The sequence below is a fragment of the Coregonus clupeaformis genome, unplaced genomic scaffold (assembly GCF_020615455.1).
Source record: "Coregonus clupeaformis isolate EN_2021a unplaced genomic scaffold, ASM2061545v1 scaf0132, whole genome shotgun sequence".
In the NCBI taxonomy this organism is placed as follows: domain Eukaryota; kingdom Metazoa; phylum Chordata; class Actinopteri; order Salmoniformes; family Salmonidae; genus Coregonus; species Coregonus clupeaformis.
In genome coordinates this window covers 282,544-307,237 of record NW_025533587.1, presented here as the reverse complement: position 1 = coordinate 307,237, position 24,694 = coordinate 282,544, and the positions used below count along the sequence as shown (strand labels likewise).

Here is a 24,694-nt window from a genome sequence, read left to right as displayed (position 1 = left end):
ATATGTTCAGAGAGAGAGAGGGAGGAATAGAACGTAAGAGAGGTGGGAATTCCACCAGGGCTGTCTCCAACCAACCAACCAACCGCTCCATGCCGCCACACCAAGGTCAGCATCAGGGTCAACACGGAGATTGATTGCTGGCACTATCGTTGAGGAAAGCTCGCCTAATTAAAAACGCTGTGGCACACTGATGAAATTACCCACTGCCCGCCTCATTTGCATACACGCCAGGGGATTGACCGGGCTGGTCTTGGCAGGAATCAATTTCCTGTGTGTTGTGTTCCCGTTCCTCCTCCTTCCCTCCGGCCATGTTTTATTGACGTGTAAACACATAATTCTCCCTGCCTGTCGTTTTCACAATGTCCTTTTAAATGACATGTTTGCTTTTGCCCTCCCCGGCTGGATTGATGAGGAGTACATTTTACACAGTGAACTGGAGACTCAGGGTCGCTGCAGCTCCTTTCCACTTTGAGTTTAAGGTCTGTGTCTGTCTGTCTGTCTGTCTGCCCTTGGTAGGTGAAACGCGTTTGAGAGGACGTCTGGTTTAATCTGGTTTCACTCTCAGTCCCACTGGTCTACCTGCACTTCTAGATAACCTGACATAATCCGCTTCAATGTTCCTCTGGGAATATGTATATCTCACACGTACACCTGTCACCTGTGCACACACGTAGGCATCCGAGCACACACACACATGCACACACACGCACTCGTATGGTCAGGTGCCACAAAGAGGGACTTAGGAAAATTACAATTGGCTCAGAACAGGGCAGCGCGGCTGGCCCTTAAATGTAGACGGAGAGCTAACATTAACAACATGCATGTCAATCTCTCATGGCTCAAAGTGGAGGAGAGATTGACTTCATCACTACTTGTTTTTGTAAAAAGTGTTGACAAGCTGAATGCACGAGCTGTCTGTTTAAACTACTAGCACACAGCTCGGACACCCATGCCTACCTCACAAGACATGCCACCAAAGGTCTCTTCACAATCCCCAAGTCAAGAACAGACTATGGGAGGCACACAGTACTACATAGAGCCATGACTACATGGAACTCTATTCCACATCAGGTAACTGATGTAAGCAGTAGAATCAGATTTTAAAAAACAGATTCAAATACAGCTTATGGAACAGCGGGGACTGTGAAGAGACACACACACAGGCACAGACACACATACACATACACATGATAAGACACACGCTCTACACACACGTACACATGGATGTTGTATTGTAAATATGTGATAGCAGAGTAGTGGCCTGAGGGAACACACTTAATGTGTTGTGAAAAGTGTTATGAAATGTAATGTAATGTATTATTTTAAATTGTATGTAACTGCCTTAATGTTGCTGGACCCCAGGAAGAGTAGCTGCTGCCTTGACAGGAACTAATGGGGATTCATAATAAATACAAAAAATACAAATACTCAGGCACACATGCACACACACACACCTGCACCTTAGAGACTATTTGAACCTCAGAGAATATCTGCACCTTATCTGCACTGACTCTCCAGACATCCAACCCATACACACAAACGCACGCACGCACAAACACACACACACACACACACACACACACACACACTCACGCACACACAGTTAACACTGCTGTTCTATAATATACTATTTATTCAACTGTGCGACCAAGACACTATCCACTTTATATTTGTAACATAGTCATACTTGACATTTATACTGTATATCCTATTGTGTAGACATCACCTTTATTACTATGCATACCACATTCCTCTAATTACTTGTTAGTTTTGATTGACCTTTGATTAATATTGATTGATATTGTAATGCCATGTTGAGGGGCTAGCACGCAAGCATTTCACTGCACCTTTTATACCCGCTGTAAACTGTTTATGTAACAAATAACATTTGATTTGACACACACACAACAACAATGTGTCACACAATGTGCTAGTGACACAGACAGAGCAGCCCCTGTGGGAATCGTTGTCCCTGGGCGGTGTTCTCTGTCTCTGTCAAAGTACAGAGCCATTCCTCTCTCAAACACACATTCGAGCATGAAGGCAAGCATGCACACACACTCTCCAGAGCCTCAATGTACTCAGACGGTCCCCACAGAAAACAGCCTACACCCCTCTCTTTCTCTCCATCTTCCTCTCTTTGTCCAGTCCTGTCCTCCAATACACGGTAATAATCACCTCTAAGGATGTGTAAGAGCTCTAATCTTCTGGGAACACACAGCAGGCTGCCAGCCGTCCCCTCATCCCCCTCACCGCGTGTCACCGTGTCCCTTTGCTCAGCTCAGCCAGTCTCGGAGGCCTTGGGTTTATCTCTGACGGCCACATTGGTCCCAACACAAAGCCGACTTGTAACTGACAGGGTGGCAGGAGAGATAGGGTGTAGGAGGGTGGGAGGTATATATCAACCCCTGATAAACTTTCATTAGAAATGCTGTGGTTTGGTACTAGGAAAAAGTATTCCTGAACAGACATTTTGTGTTTGTGACGATGTGGTGACTGTGTGTCTTCTGTGTGTGTTGCCGTGTGCATTATTGTGCTTGTGACTGTCTGTGAACTAGCGCACACGTCACAACATTCTCTGTTGCACACACACACACACACACACACACACACACACACACACACACACACACACACACACACACACATACACATACACACATACTTGTGGCTCTCTGCCACCAGTAAAATCTTTAGGGGTGTTTATTACTCATTACCTCTGGCTGGCAGCTCTGTGTTGAACTGTTGTAGGGGGTGAGCTGGATGCGCAGAGCATGCCAGAGGCAGCAAAGAAACTTCTCTACATCTCTGTGGACTTCAGTACCCCTTCTCTCATCCTTTCATCGTTCTTCATCTCCCTTTCCTTGCTATCCCTCTTTCTCTTTTCATGCTTTTTAGGAACTTCAGTCAGTATTTCTGTTCTCTCTCTCTCTCCCTCTCTCTTCCTCTCTCTTTATCTCGCTCTCAACTCTCTCTCTTCTCTCTTCCACTTTTCACATTTAGTCATTTAACAGGCACCCTTATCCAGAGTGACTTGCAATCAGTGCATTGATCAACTAAAGGTAGGTAGAACATCATATATCACAACTTTTGCAATTGTGACCTTCTTCAAAATAGTCCCTTCTCTCTGTCCTCCAGTCGTGCTGCCCCGTCGGCTGAGTTCTCAGTGGACCGTACCCGTCACCTGATGTCCTTCCTCACCATGCTGGGGCCCAGCCCTGACTGGAACGTGGGGCTGTCTGCAGAGGATCTCTGCACCAAGGAGTGTGGTTGGGCCCAGAGGGTTGTCCAAGATATGATCCCCTGGGATGCAGGCACCGACAACGGGGTCACCTACGAGGTCAGTGACCCCCTCAAAATGTTACAACTACACGTTCTAATATTCACACTATCTCTACCACAGGGATTCTAACCATAACACTGGAGCGCAAGCCCCAGACATCACACATCACTCACACCACCTACTGTATTATATCACACTTTTCTTATAGGGCTGGGAATTGCCAGGGACCTCACGATACCATATTATCACGATACTTAGGTGCCGATACGATATGTATTGCGATTCTCACGATTCTATATGTATTGCTATTCGACACTGCGATGTTACTGCGATTCGATGTTCCAAACATATGTCTGCTGCAGAGGGACAAGAGAGAGCCATGAGAAAATGAGTTTTGATCAGTCATGGAAATTAAAGTGCTGAAAACAAATTGTCTCAGTATTTAAAAAGAAGATGAAGAAAAAGCTTTGAAGGAAAAATACTGGAATTTTGGTGCATGTACAGCCGACTAGTGCGAAAATAATATTGCGATATTGACAAAATAATAGTACAATACACTGAGTGTACAAAACATTAGGAACACCTTTCTAATATTGAGTTGCACCCCCTTTTGCCCTCTGAACAGCCTCAATTCGTCGGGGCATGGACTCTACAAGGTGTCGAAGGAGTTCCACAGGGATGCTGGCCCATGTTGACTCCAATGCGTCCCACATTTGTATCAAGTCGGCTGGAAGTCCTTTGGGAGGTGGACCATTCTTGATACACACGGAAAGCTGTTGAGCGTGAAAAACCCAGCAGCGTTGCAGTTGTTAACACACTCAAACCGGTGCGCCTGGCACCTACTACCATACCCCGTTCAAAGGCACTTAAATATTTTGTCTTGCCCATTCACCTTCTGAATGGCACACATACACAATCCATGTCTCAATTGTATCAAGGCTTAAAAATCTGTCACGAACAGAAGAGGACCCAAGAGCGCAAGTTCAAATTCAGAGTTCTTTATTCAAGGTTACAGGCGGGAAGAGGAGTCCCAGGGGTGTCAGGGGTCTTTCAGGGTCCTCCTGTGGGTACCTGTGCTCCGGGGGTCACCAAATGTCCGGGGGTGTCCAGTCCAAGTGCTTAGTGTGTGTGTTCCCCAGTGATGGAGCGGCGTATCGGGCTGAGGGTGGTGAAACGTCTGGGCACGCTCATCTGGTGGTCGGAGACCTGGGGGAACACACACACACAACAGCAATATGAATGGCAGGCAGAAGTACAGATCAGGGCTGGGCAAATATCGTGGTGAGAGACAGAAGGCAGAAACGAGTTACCGGAGGGGCTGAAGATCGGAGAGTAGTCGAGGTCCAGAAGGCAGGTTGGGATAGACGGGGCAGTAGAACAAGGAGGCAGTCAAGAAAGGATCGGGTATCACAAACAGGAGTCAGAGCGCAGACAGGCAGGTTACTGGTCCGGGTTTGAAGACGATCTGACAGGGCTTGGCTGAAAACCAGGGCTTGATATACTGGGAGAGGTAGTGGGGAAATGCAGTTCAGCTGGCAGAGTAATTAGAACAGAGTGAGGCAAGGTGAGGATGGTGAGTGGGAAATGCAGTGCAGCTGGCCAGGTAACAAGAGCAGAGCAGGGCAGGTGGAGCTAGTTAGGCTGAGTAGAGAGAGGGAGGTGAGCAGAGTGGAAGATAATTGAATGCAATTAATGTTGCTACCAGGGAGAGAGAGTGCTCATGACAGGACCCCCCCTCCAAGGGACGGCCCCAGAAGTCCCAAGAACAACATCATGCCGGGAGGGTGGAGGGGAGCAGGCGGCGGGTCAGAACTCCTCCCGAGCGGTCCGAGTGAATCTCCTCATCCTCAGAAGGAGCTGGAGGGTCACGGTCGGGAGACAGGACAGGCACTGAGACAGGAGCAGGGCGGGCCGGACGGCTAGGAACCCCTCTTGGACGGCCCCTACGGATTGCAGGCTGATCAGGATGTAGTCGGTGGAAGTCAGTGATAAGGGTCCGGTCCACTATCCTCCTGGCCGGGATCCAGGTCCTCTCCTCTGGACCATATCCTCCCAATCAACGAGGTACTGGAGACCCCTACCCCTTCGCCTAGAGCGGAGCAGCCGCCGGACGGTGAAGACAGGACCGCCATCTACGAGGCGCGGAGGAGGTGGCGCCGGAGCTGCAGGGACCAGGGGACTTTCATGGACCGGCTTGACCTTGGAGACGTGGAAGGTGGGGTGGACCCGCATGGAAGCGGGCAACTGAAGTCGGACCGCCGTTGGACTGATGACTTTCTGCACAGGAAAAGGACCAAGAAGCGAGGGGCCAGCTTTCGTGATACAACCCGCAGCGGCAGATCCGGGCAGACAGCCAGACCTTCTGACCAACCCGGTAAGTAGGTGCTGGGGTCCTCCGTCGGTTGGCACCGACGGCGTAGCTGGTTCCAGACTTCAGGAGCACAGTGCGAGCCTGGGCCCAGGGGCGGCGGCAGCGGCGGGCATACGCAAGAGCAGACGGACAGGTGGCATCCGCCTCCTGGCTGGCAAACAGTGGAGGTTGATACCCGTAGACACACTGAAAGGGGGGAGAGCCCGGTGGAGGAACTGGTGAGTGAATTATGGGCATATTCCACCCAGAGCAGGTGTTGAGCCCAGGCCCGGGGATTTTGGGAAGCCACACACCTCAGTGCCTTCTCCAGCTCCTGGTTCATGCGTTCAGTCTGGCCGTTTGACTGCGGGTGGAATCCAGACGATAGGCTGGCGGTGGCCCCAAGGAGATGACAGAACTCCTTCCAAAAGGTTGCTGAGAATTGCGGGCCCCGGGTCTGACACTATATCCTGGGGTAGGCCATGGATACGAAACACATGTTCCAGGACCACCTGGGGAGGTCTCTTTAGCAGAGGGTAGTTTGGGAAGGGGGCACGAAGTGGGTCATCTTACTAAAGCGGTCAACAATGGTAAGGATGACTGTGTGTCCGTCAGAGGGCGGAAGGCCCGTAACAAAGTCCAGTGAAACGTGGGACCAGGGCCTCTTGGGTATGAGTAGGGGTTGCAGCAACCCAGCAGGAGGCTGGTTGGGAGTCTTGTTTCGGTTACAAGTGGGACAAGCTCGGATGAATTCTCGGACATCCCGTCTCATCCCCCGCCACCAGAACCGCTGGCGGACCAGATGAAGGGTGCGAGTGATGCCGGGATGACAGGCCAGACGGGATTCGTGCCCCCCACTGAATCACAGGTGACCTGAGATTTGCTGGAACAAACAGACGGTTGGGGGCGCTGGTGCTTGGACCTGGCTGGTCCCGAAGAGCCTCCATGACCTGCTTCTCGATCTCCCAGGTGAGGGCCGCTACGACCAAGTGGCTGGGAAGAATGGGAGCTGTCATGGCGGTGGTCTCGTCCTTCTGAAACATCCGGGAAAGAGCATCAGGTTTGATGTTGCGAGATCCCGGGCGGTAGGAGAGCGTGAAATTGAAGCGCAGAAGAACAGAGACCACCGCTGTTGACGGGAGTTCAGCCTCCTGGCTGTTTGGATATACTCCAGGTTCTTGTGGTCTGTCCACACTACGAATGGTTCCTTTGACCCCTCTAACCAGTGCCGCCATTCTTCAAGGGCGAGCTTGACAGCCAACAGCTCGCGGTTCCCAATGTCGTAGTTGCATTCGGCAGGGGTTAGCCGACGGGAGTAGAAGGCACAGGGGTGCATCTTGCCATCCTCAGCTGCTCTTTGAGAAAGCACTGCACCCACTCCCACGTCCGAAGCATCTACCTCCACCACAAACTGCCTTGCTGCATCTGGCATCTGGAGGATGGGAGCAGAAGTGAAACATGTCTTGAGGATATTGAAGGCCTTATCAGCAGCTGATGTCCATTGGTACGGTTGTTTAGTGCTGGTTAGCGCCGTGAGGGGTGCAGCCACTGTGCTATAGTTTCTGATGAATCTCCTATAAAAGTTGGCAAAGCCCAGGAACTGTTGCAACTTCTTCCGAGACTCAGGAACTGGCCAGGAAGTGACAGCCGACACCTTCGTGAGATCCATCTGAATGCTGCCCTCGGTCACCACATACCCCAGGAATGAAACGGTCTTGGCATGGAACTCGCACTTCTCTGCCTTCACGAAAAGAGAGTTCTCCAGCAGGCGGCGCAGGACCAACCGGACGTGGTGCGTGTGTTCTGACAGAGTCTTTGAGAATATTAAAATATCGTCAAGGTACACAAATACGAACGTATTTAGCATGTCCCTGAGGATATCATTCACTAGGGCTTGAAAAACTGCTGGGGCATTGGTGAGGCCGAAGGGCATGACGAGATATTCATAGTGGCCGGTTGGTGTGTTGAACGCTGTCTTCCATTCGTCTCTCCCTCATCCGCACCAGATGGTAGGCATTGCGAAGGTCCAGCTTAGTGAATACAGTGGCTCCCTGCAGCAGTTCGAAGGCAGACGAAAGTAAGGGCAGTGGGTAGCGATTCTTAACCGTGATGTCGTTCAGACCCCGGTAATCTATGCATGGACGAAGAGAACCGTCCTTCTTGCCGACAAAGAAGAATCCCGCTCCTGCGGGGGAAGACGACGGTCTAATTATCCCGGAGGCAAGAGAGTCATTAATGTAGTCCTCCATGGCCTTTCTTTCCGGGGCTGACAGTGAATACAGACGACCCTTGGGAGGTGCTGTGCCAGGCAGGAGATCAATCGCGCAGTCATAGGGTCTGTGTGGGGGTAGAGATGTCGCCTTGGATTTGTTGAACACCTCTTTCAGGCTGTGGTAACAGGCCGGAACATTGGATATGTCGGAGGTAGCGCTAGATCCTTCCCGGTGAACGGGCAGGGTGGCCCCCCTTAAACAGGTCTGGTGACAACTCCTTCCCCACTCACGGACTGTTCCTGTCTCCCAGTCGATGTGGGGGTTGTGCTGACGGAGCCACGGGTATCCAAGAATGAGTGGTTGGCCAGGTGAGTGTAGGAGGTGAAACTGGATGGACTCCTGGTGGTTTCCTGACAGCAGGATTGTCACAGGGGCGGAGATATGAGTGACAGTGCCAAGATGATGCCCATCCAGGGCTCGTGCAGGAATGGGTTGTGTCAGTTGATGATGGTTCACGCCCAGTTGCTGTGCAAGCTCAGGGTCCATGATGTTTGCTTCGGCCCGGAATCCACAAGGGCGGCCAATGTATGAGTCTTGTCAGAAAGCTGAAGGCGGAGATGAAGCAGGGTCTTTCGGATGGAGGGAGACTGAAGGCTTGTTGAGCTCACCCGGATCTCCCCTACACCTGGTGAGCTGCGGCTTTTGCCGGACAAGTAGCGACACGGTGATTCTCGCCACCACAGTAGAGGCAAAGGTTGGAGCTTAGACGGCGCCGACGCTCCTCGGGAGTCAGAGAGGCACGGCCAATCTCCATGGGCTCAGGCTGATTGAGTTGGCTATGGGACTTGACAGGCAGGGGCTGGACAGAAGCGGTATCGACCGAGTACGGATGGCAGGTTGACTGAGACGGCCCTTCTCCCTCCTCCGGGTCTGTATACGGCGGTCAATGCGAACGGCAAGGTCAATGGCGGCATCAAGCGTTGAGGGCGGGTCATGGGAAACAAGCTCGTCCCCTTGATATAGTCCGCCAGGCTATGGAGGAAGGCTTGCACCAGTGCCTCTGGGTTAAACGAGCTTTGACTGGCCAGGGTACGAAGTCAATGGAGAAGTCTGCCACTGTCCGATTGCCCTGACGGATGGTGAGCAGAGCTTGTGACGCTCGGCTGTTGGCGAGCCTAGGTCAAAGACCTTTAACATCTCCTCCTCAAAGGCACTGAAGGAGGCACAGGCTGGGGTTTGCCGGTCGAATTCCGCCGTTCCCCACAACCGAGCTCGACCGGTGAGATGTGTAATGACATACCCCACCTTGGCTCCCTCTGTTGAGAAAGTCCTGGGCTGTAGTGCAAACTGGATTCGCAGCTGCTCAAGAATGGTCTTACTTGCTTCTGGTTGCCATCAAAACGTTCCGGGTTCCCAATCCTTGGTTCAGGAGCGTGGGGATCTGGTGGCAGCACTGCCGGGCCTGCAGCATTGGGACCTCCAGCGGAGGGATGAAGGAGTATCGGTGGTACAGGAACAAAAGGACCAGGGGGGTGCAGGTGGAGTAGCCGGGCTTGAGAGTAGTTGCAGGGCTTGGGCTAGCTGTTGTTGCTGCAGTTGGAACTGTTGTTGCTGCTGGTTGAATAGCTGGAGAAGGGAAGCGATGTCGCCAGCCATCCGATTTATGTCTCCCTCAGAGCCGTTCCAGTCGCTGTAGGGCAGTCCTCTCTGGCTCTTCCTCCATCGTGGTCAGGGAGTGCGCTGGGTCCATGATGGTCAGATCGTTCTGTCACGAACAGAAGAGGACCCAAGAGCGCAAGTTCAAATTCAGAGTTCTTTATTCAAGGTTACAGGCGGGAAGAGGAGTCCCAGGGGTGTCAGGGGTCTTTCAGGGTCCTCCTGTGGGTACCTGTGCTCCGGGGTCACCAAATGTCCGGGGGTGTCCAGTCCAAGTGCTTAGTGTGTGTGTTCCCCAGTGATGGAGCGGCGTATCGGGCTGAGGGTGGTGAAACGTCTGGGCACGCTCATCTGGTGGTCGGAGACCTGGGGGAACACACACACACAACAGCAATATGAATGGCAGGCAGAAGTACAGATCAGGGCTGGGCAAATATCGTGGTGAGAGACAGAAGGCAGAAACGAGTTACCGGAGGGGCTGAAGATCGGAGAGTAGTCGAGGTCCAGAAGGCAGGTTGGGATAGACGGGGCAGTAGAACAAGGAGGCAGTCAAGAAAGGATCGGTATCACAAACAGGAGTCAGAGCGCAGACAGGCAGGTTACTGGTCCGGGTTTGAAGACGATCTGACAGGGCTTGGCTGAAAACCAGGGCTTGATATACTGGGAGAGGTAGTGGGGGAAATGCAGTTCAGCTGGCAGAGTAATTAGAACAGAGTGAGGCAAGGTGAGGATGGTGAGTGGGAAATGCAGTGCAGCTGGCCAGGTAACAAGAGCAGAGCAGGGCAGGTGGAGCTAGTTAGGCTGAGTAGAGAGAGGGAGGTGAGCAGAGTGGAAGATAATTGAATGCAATTAATGTTGCTACCAGGGAGAGAGAGTGCTCATGACAAAAATCCTTCTTTAACTTGTCTCCTCCCCTTCATCGACACTGATTGAAGTGGATTTAACAAGTGACATCAATAAGGTATTATAGCTTTCACCTAGATTCACCTGGTCAGTCTGTCATGGAAAGAGCAGGTGTTCCTAATGTTTTGTACACTCAGTGTATATGTCAATATATAATTGTTCCTTATTGGTAGACTGGTAGGGGAGCCTTTGCTGTGCTATGTGAGCTCACAGACATACCTCTGGCTGATCCCTGGGAGTTCACAGACGAACCTGTTGAACTGTTTCTCCCCTGCTTGATTTGGCTCGCCCCACCAATGATTTCACTCATATCAAATGTCTGAAGCCTCATACATACTTACAGTGTACTTGGGTAGAAGAAAGAACAAGTTGTGTAAGAACCAGTCAAGAGTTATGAAATAAGGTTGTAGAGTGTTTTATTATTGAACAGTGTCTATATATTTTAGTGGTTTTAGGAAGCCTGAAGTTGAAGTTTGGAGTTTGTTCTCTCTCACTGTGTGACTCTGCTCTCCACTGGTGTGAAATAGTATGATTTATGTAATGATGTAGCATCCACAAACTGTACATTGTAATGGATGGTTTTGCCTGCCATATAACATATCGGAAGTTCAAAGGTGTGACAGATTTTGATCACCATAAAAACACCAGCACTTTTACAAAGTTACATGTCATCCCTTTATGTTCAGACTAGTGGATGGCTTGTTTTCCAGTGCTGTGCCTTCAGAAGTCCTGTGGCTGTGTTTGCTGTGTTAGCCCCCTGCTGGCAGACCTTTGCTGCAGACTAATGACAACAGTTTCACCACATAACCCCATAAATCATAGTGTCCCTGACCCAGATCTATGAATTCATGTTGTTTTAGTGGATGTGGCTTTGTGACTTGTATAATCTAGGTTTGCCAGTCCTAGGAGGCCATATGTTATTTGTCCTGGGACGAGACTATGTAGATGTGTTGCATGCCTCCATATTGCACATGAAGAGACCTATTGCAACCTTTCATTTATTTTTTATTGTTTTAATTTTTATTTATTTCACCTTTATTTAACCAGGTAAGTACAAGGTTATCTGCAAAGACATGTTTTATCACTGATATCATGACACTCTTCCTCAATACTACAATGGAACACATATTGACATGAAAAGCACAGTCATGTATCTATAGTATGTTGACTCTTCATTTGTGTGTGTGTGTGTTCTGTCCTCCAGTCTCCCAACAAGCCCACAGTCCCTCAGGAGAAGATCCGCCCCCTGACCAGCCTGGACCACCCCCAGAGCCCCTTCTACGACCCTGAGGGGGGCGCCATCACCCCCGTGGCCAGGGTAGTGGTGGAGCGCATCGCCCGAAAGGTCTGTTCATCCAATCATCTCTCTCCATTCCTTCCCTTCCTTTGGCTGCTATATCTCTCCCACTTTTCTTGTCTCTTTCCTCTTTCTTTGCTTACTTCACTTCCTATTTCCATCCTCCTTCTGTCTCACTCTCTACTCACTCCTCTTGTTCCTTCCCTCCAGCTGTCACCAACACAACCTGATTTCATGCACATCAAGGCATGTTTGAGGTTCGCTCTAAGATCTCGAAGCGGTTACAAACTTTTGATTATGTGCCTGTGTTCATAAGGTTGTTTCGGTATACGATTCAAAATGAAATGGTAAACAAACAGCACAATGGAGCATATTGGTGTATTGAACTAGAAATGTCAACTTAAAAGCTTCAGACACTTAGAGGAAGATACATATTTTTCCATCTGAGAAGAACGTAACTTTATTTTTACTCCCTCTGCATTGTTCCAGTGCCTAACTGAAGAAGTTGTGGATCAATACAGCTGTAGATATAGATGTTAGTTGTACAGGTGCAGTTTGAAGAGAGCAGGTATTGAACAGTGATGTAAATGTCAGTGGACTATAGCATTTACACAGCATCGAGCCAAGCAGACTCAACTGGAATCTCTCCATCTACTCTCTCATAGCCTTTACCAATATATTGATCCTCACACACTGAAGCATGCAGGTACAAGCACACATGTGCACGCTCAATCGCACACACACACACAGCAACCCACACCCACACACACACACCCTATCACTCTGATCGTTTGTCACTTGCCCTAAGCGGACATCTGTTGTTATGACAGCTGAATGCCATTATCAGCATGTCCCCATATCACCTCCCCGTTCGCTAGAAAGATAGATAACTACATACGCTAGCTAGATAGCGACAACGTGTATCTGTGAGCTCCAGCCAAGGTGAGAGATACATCAGCTGACCTCCCTGTTTACCCCCTTCTCTGTCTGATAGCCGCCAGAGGCAAACGGAGGATCTTATCACAACAGAGTGGTATGTATTCCACAACCCAGGCCTGTGTTTGTCTGTCCGCAGGGCGAGCAGTGCAACATCGTGCCTGATAACGTGGACGACATTGTGGCTGATATCGCCCAGGAGGAGAAAGAGGAAGGTCTGTGTCTCTCTTTATCTCTCTCCGCCCTCTGTGTCCCTGTATCTCTTCAAATCTGCCAACAAAGGTTGGAACAGAGGAGCGATAAGCAAGAGAGAGGAGAAAGGCATGTCTCTCTCTCTCGCTCTCTCGCTCTCTCTCGCTCTCTCACTCTCTCTCTGTCTGCCCATCTCCAGGCATGGGAGATTAGAACCAGAGCTTGAGAAACAGTTCAATTAGTTAACCCAGCCAGCACAATCGTCCTCCATGTTGCCTTTTCTCTCTCTCTCTCTTTCATGGGAAAGCTGCACAGATGGAATCATAAGCAGATTTGATCAGTAGTGGCATTTTCATTAAATCAATAAGGCTGCAGTTGAGATTGTTCCAAGTGAATTGTCGCTCCTTAACATGTCCCAGGGACATACATGTTTGATTTGATTTGAGTCAGATTAATGTTTCAATAGCACATCACTTAGTGAGGAGGGGCTTAGGCACCCAACATACACCTGAGGAAACACATAACTACTTATGACTTTGAACATTTGTGTTTATGCCCTTCATCAACATTATTTTATTAACGTCTCTCTCTCTCTCTCTCTCTCTCTCTCTCTCTCTCTCTCTCTCTCTCTCTCTCTCTCTCGCTCTCTCTTTCTCTCTCTTCCTCTAATCCCTTTCTCTCTCCTACTCTGCCACCCTTTCTTCCCCCTCCCTCCCTCCCTCCCTCCCTCTCTCTCTCTCTCTCTCTCTCTCTCTCTCTCTCTCTCTCTCTCTCTCTCTCTCTCTCTCTCTCTCTCTCTCTCTCTCTCTCTCTCTCTCTCTCTCTCTCTCTCTCTTCCTCTAATCCCTTTCTCTCTCTCCTACTCTGCCACCCTTTCTTCCCCCTCCCTCCCTCCCTCCCTCTCTCTCTCTCTCTCTCTCTCTCTCTCTCTCTCTCTCTCCCTCTCTCTCTCTCTCTCTCGTTCCCACATTCCCTCCCTTCAGACGACACTCCAGAGACGTGTATCTACTCCAACTGGTCTCCCTGGTCAGCTTGCAGCTCAGCCACCTGTGACAAGGGCAAGAGGATGAGACAGAGGATGCTGAAGGCCCAGCTGGACCTCAGTGTACCCTGTCCTCACACCCAGGACTTTGAGCCCTGCATGGGGCCCGGCTGCAGCGACGAGGGTCAGTATGTTGGATGTACTAGGCAGCTCATGAGACATGGCAGGGTTTCGAACACAGGTTAACCTGAAATTTACAAGACTGTGTTAGCCTCCTGAGCTAAAGCCGATATATTAGCTCAGGGAACTAACGCAAGTCTCCGTCAACACGTGAGCGTGGTTCACCGAACCACATCCGTTACACATTTATAGTGACATGAACACATATAGTACAATACAACCTTGGATACAATCTGGAAATGTGTATTTCTTGTTGCTGTCTCGGTGTATAAACACCCATCTAAAAATAAACTGACCACCAAGCCCCTTTATGAGCTCTAGGAGCTTTACTAGTGTGGACGTCATCTTTGGTAGCATTTCATAGGTTATTGCAATGAGTCAGACATGGAAAGGTAAAATCTGGTTCAGTGCTGGTCTTTATTGGTGTGGGGTCATCGATAAAGCCCTCAGCTCGTTTGTAGCTCGGCCAATAAAGTTGTAGCATCATAGAGGTGAGGGGGACGCTGTGTTTCTGAGACAAGCCTATAAAATGTGTAATGAGCTAAAGCTGCCGGGAGCCCACAGTGGATACTAAGGCTTTATTAAAAGACACATAACAAATTATGAGAATACACACAGGGGACAACATGTCTTTGCTGCTTGCAGTGAAAGACTAATGAATAATCAAATAGGCTTGGGTATGAGTGTGTGTGTGTGTGTGTGTGTGTGTGTATGTGTATGTGTGTGTGTGCGTGTGTGTGTGCGTGTGTGTGTGCGTGCAAGTGGAAGTATGCCCAATCTGGCGTAATGAAAAATATCAGACCCACAATGAATATAAATTCAATAGAAGGCATCTTCTCATTGACAAACAATATCAAGAGTTGAACTTGAATCTCTGGAGGTGGTCTATCTTCACTTCCACCTATTAGTACATTATTGATATAATAATATCTTGTCCCCTTCACACATTGTCCTTAAACAGCATCCCACTTATTACCATGGAGATCTGGCTCCCTTCACTTTGAATGGTCTGTTAAAGAACTCTATTGAGTCATAATTCATAATTGATTCATAATACAGAGGTTTAGCTGGCGTGTGTGTGTGTGTATGTGTGTGTGTGTGATGCATGCACACACACATGCTCTTATTCAGGGCTCTTATTCATGATTAGCTTATTATTAATGATTAATTAATGATTTGCTCATCTTATTAATGAGCTGCTTTATTGAGCAGAACTAAATGAGTCTTTCAGTCTGGGGAGGGAGGGTTTAGATATAAATCCACGTGAGTCTCACCCAGAACGACTCTTTCCCTCCCTCCCTCCCTCCCTCCCTCCCTCCCTCCCTCCCTCCCTCCCTCCCTCCCTCCCTCCCTCCCTCCCTCCCTCCCTCCCTCCCTCCCTCCCTCCCTCCCTCCCTCCCCTCCCTTACTCCCTCACCTCACTCCCTCCCTCCCTCCCTCCCTCCCTCACTCCCTCCCTCCCTCCCTCCCTCCCTCCGTCCCTCCCTCCCTCCCTCCCTCCCTCCCTCCCTCCTGAACATAATGCAACAACAGCAGGGGGTGGTTATAAATGAGCAGAAACATGTCTGTTACATAAATGCATTCACATCTTATGCATGTTTAAAGCTCTTGGGTAAGACTTTGGGTACAGGTGTACTGGTACAAGCTCTTGTAATGGCCATGAGCTGACATAGATGCTCATAGTCTTGTATTGTCTTACTATGATAAATGAGACTAACAGGAGGCCCTATAGTGTAGATGCATCATACACTGGTTGATTATATAAAGTGTGATGTAGCTACTAACACTGCAAGGACATTAAAATCCTGAATGCAACTCAAATGCCATAACTGACCGTGACCTTTTGCCCTTTGCCCCCGACCTCTCAGAAGGGTCCACCTGCATGATGTCAGAGTGGATCACCTGGTCTCCGTGCAGCATGTCATGTGGGATGGGCATGCGCTCCCGGGAACGCTATGTCAAGCAGTTCCCTGATGATGGCTCTGTGTGTACCTTACCTACTGAGGAGAATGAGAAGTGTATTGTGAACGAGGAGTGCAGTGAGTAGCTTTCACCCCTGAAATCAATGGTTCACAAAAAAGTATTATTGTGACATGTGAACAAAACTAACTGGGCCTTATTTTTTGTTTGTTTGTATGAGTCATTTATCACACACATTGCTGCATTTACCAAAGTTTTTGTTTTTAATCAGGTAAACAAACAATTTCCGAGGTATAGGAAATGTTTGATTAATCTGTGTATGTGTTTTTCATACTAACAAATCTATGTATTTCTATGCTGTTGATAAATGAGGCCCATTGTGTGCATCAATTCTCAGTGGAAGACCATCTGCTAAATTATTCAAATGCACTGCTCAAACTATTAGAATGATGTATAATTATGCAGGATTGAAACATGATTACAGGACAAAGTAATGCATATGTGGATTAAGTTTTGCCTCTCCCATTGAACACACCCTCTCCCCCTCTCTTCCTCTCTCACATTCCTCCCTCTCCTCTCTCCTCTCCCCCCCTTCTCATTCACTCCTCCTCTTCCTTTCCCCATCTCCACCTTTTCCCCTTTTAACTGTTTTACCCCCCGTCTCCCTCTCTTCAGCCCCCAACAGTTGTCTGGTGACAGAGTGGGGTGAGTGGGACTCCTGCAGTGCCACCTGTGGGCTGGGCATGAAGAGGAGGGAACGCATGGTGAAGATGCCTCCCCCGGACGGCTCCATCTGTGGGGCTGATGTGTTGGAGGTGGAGAAGTGCATGATGCCAGAGTGTCGTGAGTAACACACACACACACAGATAAGCACATGCACACTTATACACACGTACACATACACACACACACTCACACTCACACACCACAACAAATGCCAACCAGATGAAATAATATAGACACTGATTCTGTGTGTGTCCTGTGTGCACAGACACCATCCCCTGTATGCTGTCTCCGTGGTCTGACTGGAGTGACTGCAGTGTGACGTGTGGGAAGGGCATGAGGACGAGGCAGCGCGTGCTCAAGTCTCCTGTGGAGCTGGGAGAGTGTACAGAGGACCTGGAGCAGGTGGAGAAGTGCATGCTGCCAGAGTGTCGTAAGTAACATTCACACACACACACATTGGAGCGAACCTACTTTATTCATGTGTGGACACACCAACTGAAACAGTACTGCACATATATAATTCATGATAATACTGATTAGTATCTTTATTGTGCAACCTAGCATCCGTCTGCTTATAATACACTCCCTATCATACGTCACAAACACATTTAAAACACACTTGGCTTGTTAGTGTATACACATCTGTTTGACAGCTGTGTTAGGAGTGCCCATAGTCTCATCTCCAGCCCAAACTCTCCCAGATAGTGTTATCATGGGAATACCCTGGTGGGTTTTAGCTGGTTTATATGAGAGGGAACAGCTTCCACAAGCTGCTCCTCCGTTGGAACCCAGAAGTGCACATGTGCTCTCACATTTAAGCCTGACTTAATAGGATATTTATAAATTCTAGTCAGGTACGAGACTGGCAGACACATTACCACAGGAAAGTACTCTCTTTAGTGTCTCCTTTCTCCTGTTCCCTAGAAAATGAGGGAGCTAATTTCAGGGATGTATTGTGAAGAACGGGATTAAAAAGCAGAAATAACCAGCTTTAACTTTGTCAGACTTGTCACTGTATTGGGGTGAAAAAGCTTGTTACAGTGGGGGAAAAAAGTATTTAGTCAGCCACCAATTGTGCAAGTTCTCCCACTTAAAAAGATGAGAGAGGCCTGTCATTTTCATCATAGGTACACGTCAACTATGACAGACATATTTAGAAAAAAAAATCCAGAAAATCACATTGTAGGATTTTTAATGAATTTATTTGCAAATTATGGTGGAAAATAAGTTTTTGGTCACCTACAAACAAGCAAGATTTCTGGCTCTCACAGACCTGTAACTTCTTCTTTAAGAGGCTCCTCTGTCCTCCACTCGTTACCTGTATTAATGGCACCTGTTTGAACTTGTTATCAGTATAAAAGACACCTGTCCACAACCTCAAACAGTCACACTCCAAACTCCACTATGGCCAAGACCAAAGAGCTGTCAAAGGACACCAGAAACAAAATTGTAGACCTGCACCAGGCTGGGAAGATTGAATCTGCAATAGGTAAGCAGCTTGGTTTGAAGAAATCAACTGTGGGAGCAATTATTAGGAAATGGAAGACATACAAGACCACTGATATTCTCCCTCGATCTGGGGCTCCACACAAGATCTCACCGTGGGGTCAAAATGATCACAAGAACGGTGAGCAAAAATCCCAGAACCACACGGGGGGACCTAGTGAATGACCTGCAGAGAGCTGGGACCAAAGTAACAAAGCCTACCATCAGTAACACACTACGCCGCCAGGGACTAGAGGAGTTCTGCATGGAGGAATGGGCCAAAATACCAGCAACAGTGTGTGAAAACCTTGTGAAGACTTACAGAAAACGTTTGACCTGTGTCATTGCCAACAAAGGGTATATAACAAAGTATTGAGAAACTTTTGTTATTGACCAAATACTTATTTTCCACCATAATTTGCAAATAAATTCATTAAAAATCCTACAGGCCTCTCTCATCTTTTTAATTGGGAGAACTTGCACAATTGGTGGCTGACTAAATACTTTTTTTCCCCACTGTAACTGGTCTTCCCTCAGTCTTAGCGAGGGGATAAAGCTGGCAGTATTATTCTGGCCAGCCCTAATCATCCTTGCAGTTCGTAAGAATGTTCTTGTTATGGACATAAGTCAGATAATTTGTTTCCAGGGGATTCATATTGTGTTATGTGTAGAACAAGGAACTCTAATGCGAAGTCATAAGGTCTATTTACAAGCTTTCTTCACATATTAACTCTTCACCTTTCTTACTCCACCCTGTCCTCCTCTTTCATTATCTCGCATCCCCCCTCTCTTCTCTCTCTCTCTCTCTCTCTCTCTCTCTCTCTCTCTCTTCTCTCTCTCTCTCTGTCTCTCTCTCTCTCTCTCTATCTCTGTACAGCGACAGACTGTATGGTGTCAGAGTGGACGGAGTGGTCTGAGTGTAACAAATCCTGTGGTAAAGGTCACATGATCAGGACGCGCATGGTGAAGCTGGAGCCCCAGTTCGGAGGGGACTCGTGTCCCGAGACAGTACAGAGGAAGAAGTGTAAGATCAGGAAGTGTAACCGCGGCGGTGGCCAGGGCCAGGTCAACAGCGACGAGAAGAAACGACGCAAAGAGGCGAGGGAGAAGAGGAGGAGCAAACAGGGGGGTCGACAGGGGGAGGAGACCACGTCGACCGCTGAACACCCAGGTTGGTGGGACTCATTATCACCACCATAACCATTGTCAGCAGCAGTGTTATAGTCATTACCATTTTCATAATCATCAACGATGTAATCATCATGAAGCTAAATCATAGAGTGCGGTTACATGCACACAATAATGTGATTATTGTGGATAGTTAGATATAATATAATAGTTTGATTAAAACGTTTACATGCTTTGCATGAAGAACGATTTCCCTATTAATCCTGTTTACATGGACACATCTGAAATCAGGCAACCTGATGGCACTCTGATAAATGCAGAAAATCGGCAATCAAAATAAAAGTTCTACCACAGCAAGCATGTTATTTTTGGGATGCATATTTGATTCTGAGTTCGGACATACACACTTAACTTGCGCTGAAGAGGGTGGCTCGCTCGGCTGCTGCTATCACATGCACAGATTAAATACACCGCTGGTACGCCGATTAAGGTGTTTACATGTCCTAAGAATTAACAAACAAGTTGCTCTGAAAACCAGGTGTTTTAATCGGCGTATGCTTACTTCTTTTGACCTTTCCCAGATGATCTGCCTACTGCCATAATCAGTTTAATATTGAATTATTAGTGTGCATGTAAACGTGCTCATAGAAAACTAAATCACAGTCAGTTTTGATAGTCAGTATCTTCAATATGATCATTGCTATTCTTTAACAATTTTCCATGAAAAACCATTAAATGTCTTTCTCCATGATTTCTCTCTCTCTCTTTCTCTCTCTCTCTTTCTCTCTCTCTCTCTCTCTCTCTCTCTCTCTCTCTCTCTCTCTCTCTCTCTCTCTCTCTCTCTCTCTCTCTCTCTCTCTCTCTCTCTCTCTCTCTCTCTCTCTCACTCCCACTCTCACTCTCACTCTCACTCTCACTGACACTCTCACTCTCACTCTCACTCTGACTCTGACTCTCACTCTCTGGTCAGGCTGTAAGATGAGGCCGTGGTCCAGCTGGACAGACTGTACCAAGCTGTGTGGCGGGGGGATCCAGGAGCGGCTAATGACAGCCAAGAGGAGGTTTAAGAGCGCTCAGCTCCCCAGCTGCAAGGACAGGAAGGAGATCCGAGCGTGTAACGTGCACCCCTGCTAGATGGACAAAGGTGGGTGGGACGGGGATGGGATGGGTACGAAGTGGGTGGAGGTTGCCCATAAACACTGGTCTAAGCTCAGTTGTTTTTCCCTCTGACAGATCAGGTTAGGTTTGGGGATTGTAAACTGATCCTAGATCTGTGCCTATGGGCAACTTGGTTATGGGACGGAGCGTGAGGTGGCATAGTGTCACTCAATGATCCAATGCACTCTGTTTAGGGCTGGCACGGACCTTAATCTCTCTTGGTTTAATCCAGGGCTGTGTCTGAAGATTCTAGATTGGGGAAGGTACACTGGTTCTGTATACACCTCTAGTCAGAGTTTGGAAAGAGTTTAGCAAATTCTGAAATGACCCATCCTTCAAGGTCAAAGGTCATGGGTTATCTTACAAGAAGAAGGAAGGAATTCCCTTGGTCTCTTCTCGAGCCTAAAACAAACAGCCATTTTGAGAGAGGATCTAGGCTAGGCTACCCCAAATAACGCCTAGCCTATGATGAACCTGACTGATTTTCCTCTGTGTGTAAAATAAACTAGCTCTGTTACATTTAGGATTATTTTGCAAGATTACTGTAAACTTGTTGTGGTATAATATTCTTGAATAATGATAATTATGAAAACACCAATTGATAAGAGATAGTACTGTTAGACTATATCTTGTAGTATCCTCTTTGGTAGTGTATATTATTCCAGAACTTAAAGCACAGTTACCCAGCCATTCCAGCATTTTATAAGCCTTCAGAAAAAATTTATGTTTCTAGGATCAAGAAATCTCCTGTATGACTTTTTACTCAGCTGTACTACTGTTCATGTAGACACACCGCAACGGAAATCTCTATGATTTTGTGCATTGTTATTATAAGATAATTTTCTTATTTTTTTTATGTGGATTTTTTTACAAGAATATTACCCAAGAGTCTTACCAAAGCCTTGTGTAGATGTTTTTACAGGTCTCTTTACGTCTCTTTGTTCTCTGTTCCTCTAAAATATTAATATTTTGGAATATATCACCTTTACAATAAAAGTAAATGTTAGAAATTGTCATACGGATGTTTTTATTTTTCTTTGAATACCAGATGTACCATTTATATTGAGGTAAATGTATTATATTACATTGTGGTAAATATTCAAGCTAGGGTTTACATGTAATACATAAACCAATGCACTTCATACTCTTGGCCACTAGATGGAGACTATAAGCTGATAAGAAGTGAGTTACTTTACATTTCAAATTAAATTAAATCAAATTTTATTTGTCACATACACGTGTTTAGCAGATGTTAAAGCGGGTGTAGGAAAATGCTTGTGCTTCTAGCTCTGACAGTGCAGTAATATCTAACAAGTAATATCTAACAATTTCACAACATATACCCAATACACACAAAACTAGTAAGGAATGGGATTTAAGAATATATACATATATGGACAAGCAATGGCCGAGCGCCATGGACTAAGATACAGTAGAATATTATAGAATAGAATGCAGTATATACATATGAGATGAGTAGTGCAAGATATGTAAACATTATTAAAGTGACTAGTGTTCCATTTCTTAAAGTGGCCAGTGATTTCAATAGGCAGCAGCAGCCTCTAATGTGCTAGTGATGGCTATTTAACAGTCTGATGGCCTTGAGATAGAAGCTGTTTTTCATTCTCTCGGTCCCAGCTTTGATGCACCTGTACTGACCTCGCCTTCTGGATGATAGCGGGGTGAACAGGCATTGGCTTGGGTGGTTGATGTCCTTGAGGATTGTTTTGGCCTTCCTGTGACATTGGGTGTTGTATGTGTCTTGGAGGGCGGGTAGTTTTCCCCCGGTAATGAGTTCGGCAGACCGCACCACCCTCTGGAGAGCCCTGCGGTTGTGGGCGGTGCAGTTGCCGTTCCAGGCGGTGATTGTGCATCTGTAAAAGTTTGTGTGGGTTCTAGGTGATAAGCCACATTTCTTCAGCCTCCTGAGGTTGAAGAGGCTCTGTTGCGCCTTCTTCACCACACTGTCTGCGTGGGTGAACCATTTCAGTTTGTCGGTGATGTGAACGCCAAGGAAGCTTTCTACCTTCACTACGGTCCCATCGATGTGGATAGGGGGGTGAATTGAAGTGGGTCTAGGGTGAGAGGTAAGGTAGAGGTGATATGATCCTTGACTAGTCTCTCAAAGAACTTCATGATGACAGAGGTGAGTGCTACAGGGCGATAGTCATTTAGTTCAGTTACCTTTGCTTTCTTGCGTACAGGAACAATGGTGGCCATCTTGAAGCAGACTGGGAAAGGGAGAGATGTAATATGTCCATAAACACACCAGACAGCTGGTCTGCGCATGCTCTGAGGATGCGGCTCGGGATGCCATCTGGGCCGGCAGCCTTGCGGGGGTTAACATGCTTAAATGTCTTAACCACGTCAGCCATGGAGAAGGAGAAGCTACAGTCCTTGGTAGTGGGCCTCGTCAGTGGCACTGTGTTATCCTCAAAGCGGGCGAAGAAGGTGTTTAGTTTGTCTGGAAGCGAGAAGTCGGTGTCGGCGACGTGGCTGGTTTTCCTTTTGTAGTCAGTGATTGTCTGTAGACCCTGCCACATACGTCTCGTGTCTGAGCCGTTGAATTGCGACTCCACTTTGTCTCTATACTGATGTTTTGCCAGTTTAATTGCCTTGCGGAGTGAGTAGCTACACTGTTTGTATTCTGCCATATTCCCAGTCACCTTGACATGGTTGAATGCGGTGGTTTGCACTTTCAGATTTGCGCGAATGCTGCCATCTATCCACGGTTTCTGGTTAGGGTAGGTTTTAATAGTCACAGTGGGCACAACATCACCTATACACTTCCTGATAAACTCAGTCACCGTTTCAGTGTATATGTCTAAATTATTTTCGGAAGCTACCCGGAACATATCCCAGTCCGCGTGATCAAAACAATCTTGAAGCGTGGATTCCAATTGGTCAGACCAGCGTTGAATAGTCCTTAGCACGGGTACTACCTGTTTGAGTTTCTGCCTATAGGAATGGAGAAGCAAAATTGAGTCGTGGTCAGATTTGCCGAAAGGAGGGCGGGGGAGGGCCTTATAACCATCCCGGAAGTTCAAATAGCAATGGTCGAGGATTTTAGCAGCGCGAGTACAACAGTCGACATGTTGATAGAACTTCGGCAGCCTAGTCCTCAAATTTGCTTTGCTAAAATCCCCGGCTACGATAAATGCAGCCTCAGGATATGTGGTTTCCAGTTTGCATAAGGTCCAGTGAAGTTCTTTGAGGGCCGTCGTGGTATCGGCTTGAGGGGGGATATACACGGCCGTGACTATAACCGAAGAAAATTCTTTAGGGAGATAATACGGTCGGCATTTGATTGTGAGATATTCTAGGTCGGGTGAACAGAAGGACTCAAGTTCCTGTATGTTACTACAATTACACCATGAGTCGTTAATCATGAAACACACACCTCCGCCCTTCTGCTTCCCGGAGAGATATTTATTCCTGTCTGCGCAATGAACTGAGAACCCATCTGGCTGGACCGATTCTGACAGAATATCCCCAGAGAGCCATGTTTCCTTGAAACAGAGTATGTTACAGGCCTTCATGTCTCTCTGGAAAGAAATCCTTGCCCGTAGTTCGTTGACCTTGTCAACCAAAGACTGAACATTAGCGAGTAGAATACTTGGAAGCGGTGGGTGGTGTGCGCGCCTCCTAAGTCGAACCAGCAGGCCGCTCCGAGTGCATCTCCTCCGCCGGCGATGTTTTGGGTCAGCTGCTGGAATCAGTTCAGTTGCCCTGGGGAGAGCAAACAAAGGATCTGCTTCGGGAAAGTCGTATTCCTGGTCGTAATGCTGGTGAGTTACCGCCGCTCTGATATTCAATAGTTTTTCCCGGCTGTATGTAATGATCCAAAACACTTTCTGAACTAATTATGTAAATAATAATACATAAAAAACAAAATACTGCAAAGTTTCCTAAGAGCTAGTCGCAAGGCCGCCATCTTCGTCGGCGCCAGGATCATGACATGTAGAGTTAGTAAACCAGTAGGTGCCCATCATGTGCTATTTCAATACACTTTGGTCATACATAGTACTGTAACAGAATACCTGATTATCATGACCCCTTTTTCTCAACCCCTAACCAGAGATATCTGAGTGTCTAGACATGGGAGCTGCAGAAGCAGCAAAGTATCACTGGTCTGCAAAAGGGTGCTTCCCGGTGCAGTACATACACACATTGACCAGACGGTGGCAGAAGATACCTATTTAGTGTTGAGGCTTGAGGTGTTGAGGGTTTTATTTTTTTTTGCCTTAAGACAACACTGTGATTAATGCTGAGTGTGTGTAATGGT

General features: G+C 47.6%; 1 protein-coding gene across 2 annotated transcripts in view; it reads left to right on the top strand.

The window, feature by feature from the left end:
- Window positions 1–21,425, top strand: part of LOC121557022 (spondin-1-like) — a 157,769-nt gene extending 136,344 nt beyond the window's left edge. Inside the window, exons 8-16 of one of the 2 annotated variants that reach the window (XM_041870913.2) lie at window positions 3,139–3,340; window positions 11,610–11,750; window positions 12,778–12,853; window positions 13,814–13,996; window positions 15,861–16,031; window positions 16,588–16,755; window positions 16,904–17,068; window positions 19,001–19,294; window positions 20,222–21,425. In XM_041870913.2, coding sequence (XP_041726847.1) covers window positions 3,139–3,340; window positions 11,610–11,750; window positions 12,778–12,853; window positions 13,814–13,996; window positions 15,861–16,031; window positions 16,588–16,755; window positions 16,904–17,068; window positions 19,001–19,294; window positions 20,222–20,385 — 1,564 coding nt within the window. In that variant the 3' untranslated portion in view covers window positions 20,386–21,425. Of the gene's footprint in view, window positions 1–3,117; window positions 3,341–11,609; window positions 11,751–12,777; window positions 12,854–13,813; window positions 13,997–15,860; window positions 16,032–16,587; window positions 16,756–16,903; window positions 17,069–19,000; window positions 19,295–20,221 lie in introns of both variants that reach the window. The other variant, XM_041870912.2, reaches the window with a different exon arrangement.
- Window positions 21,426–24,694: the final 3,269 nt, after the last annotated feature.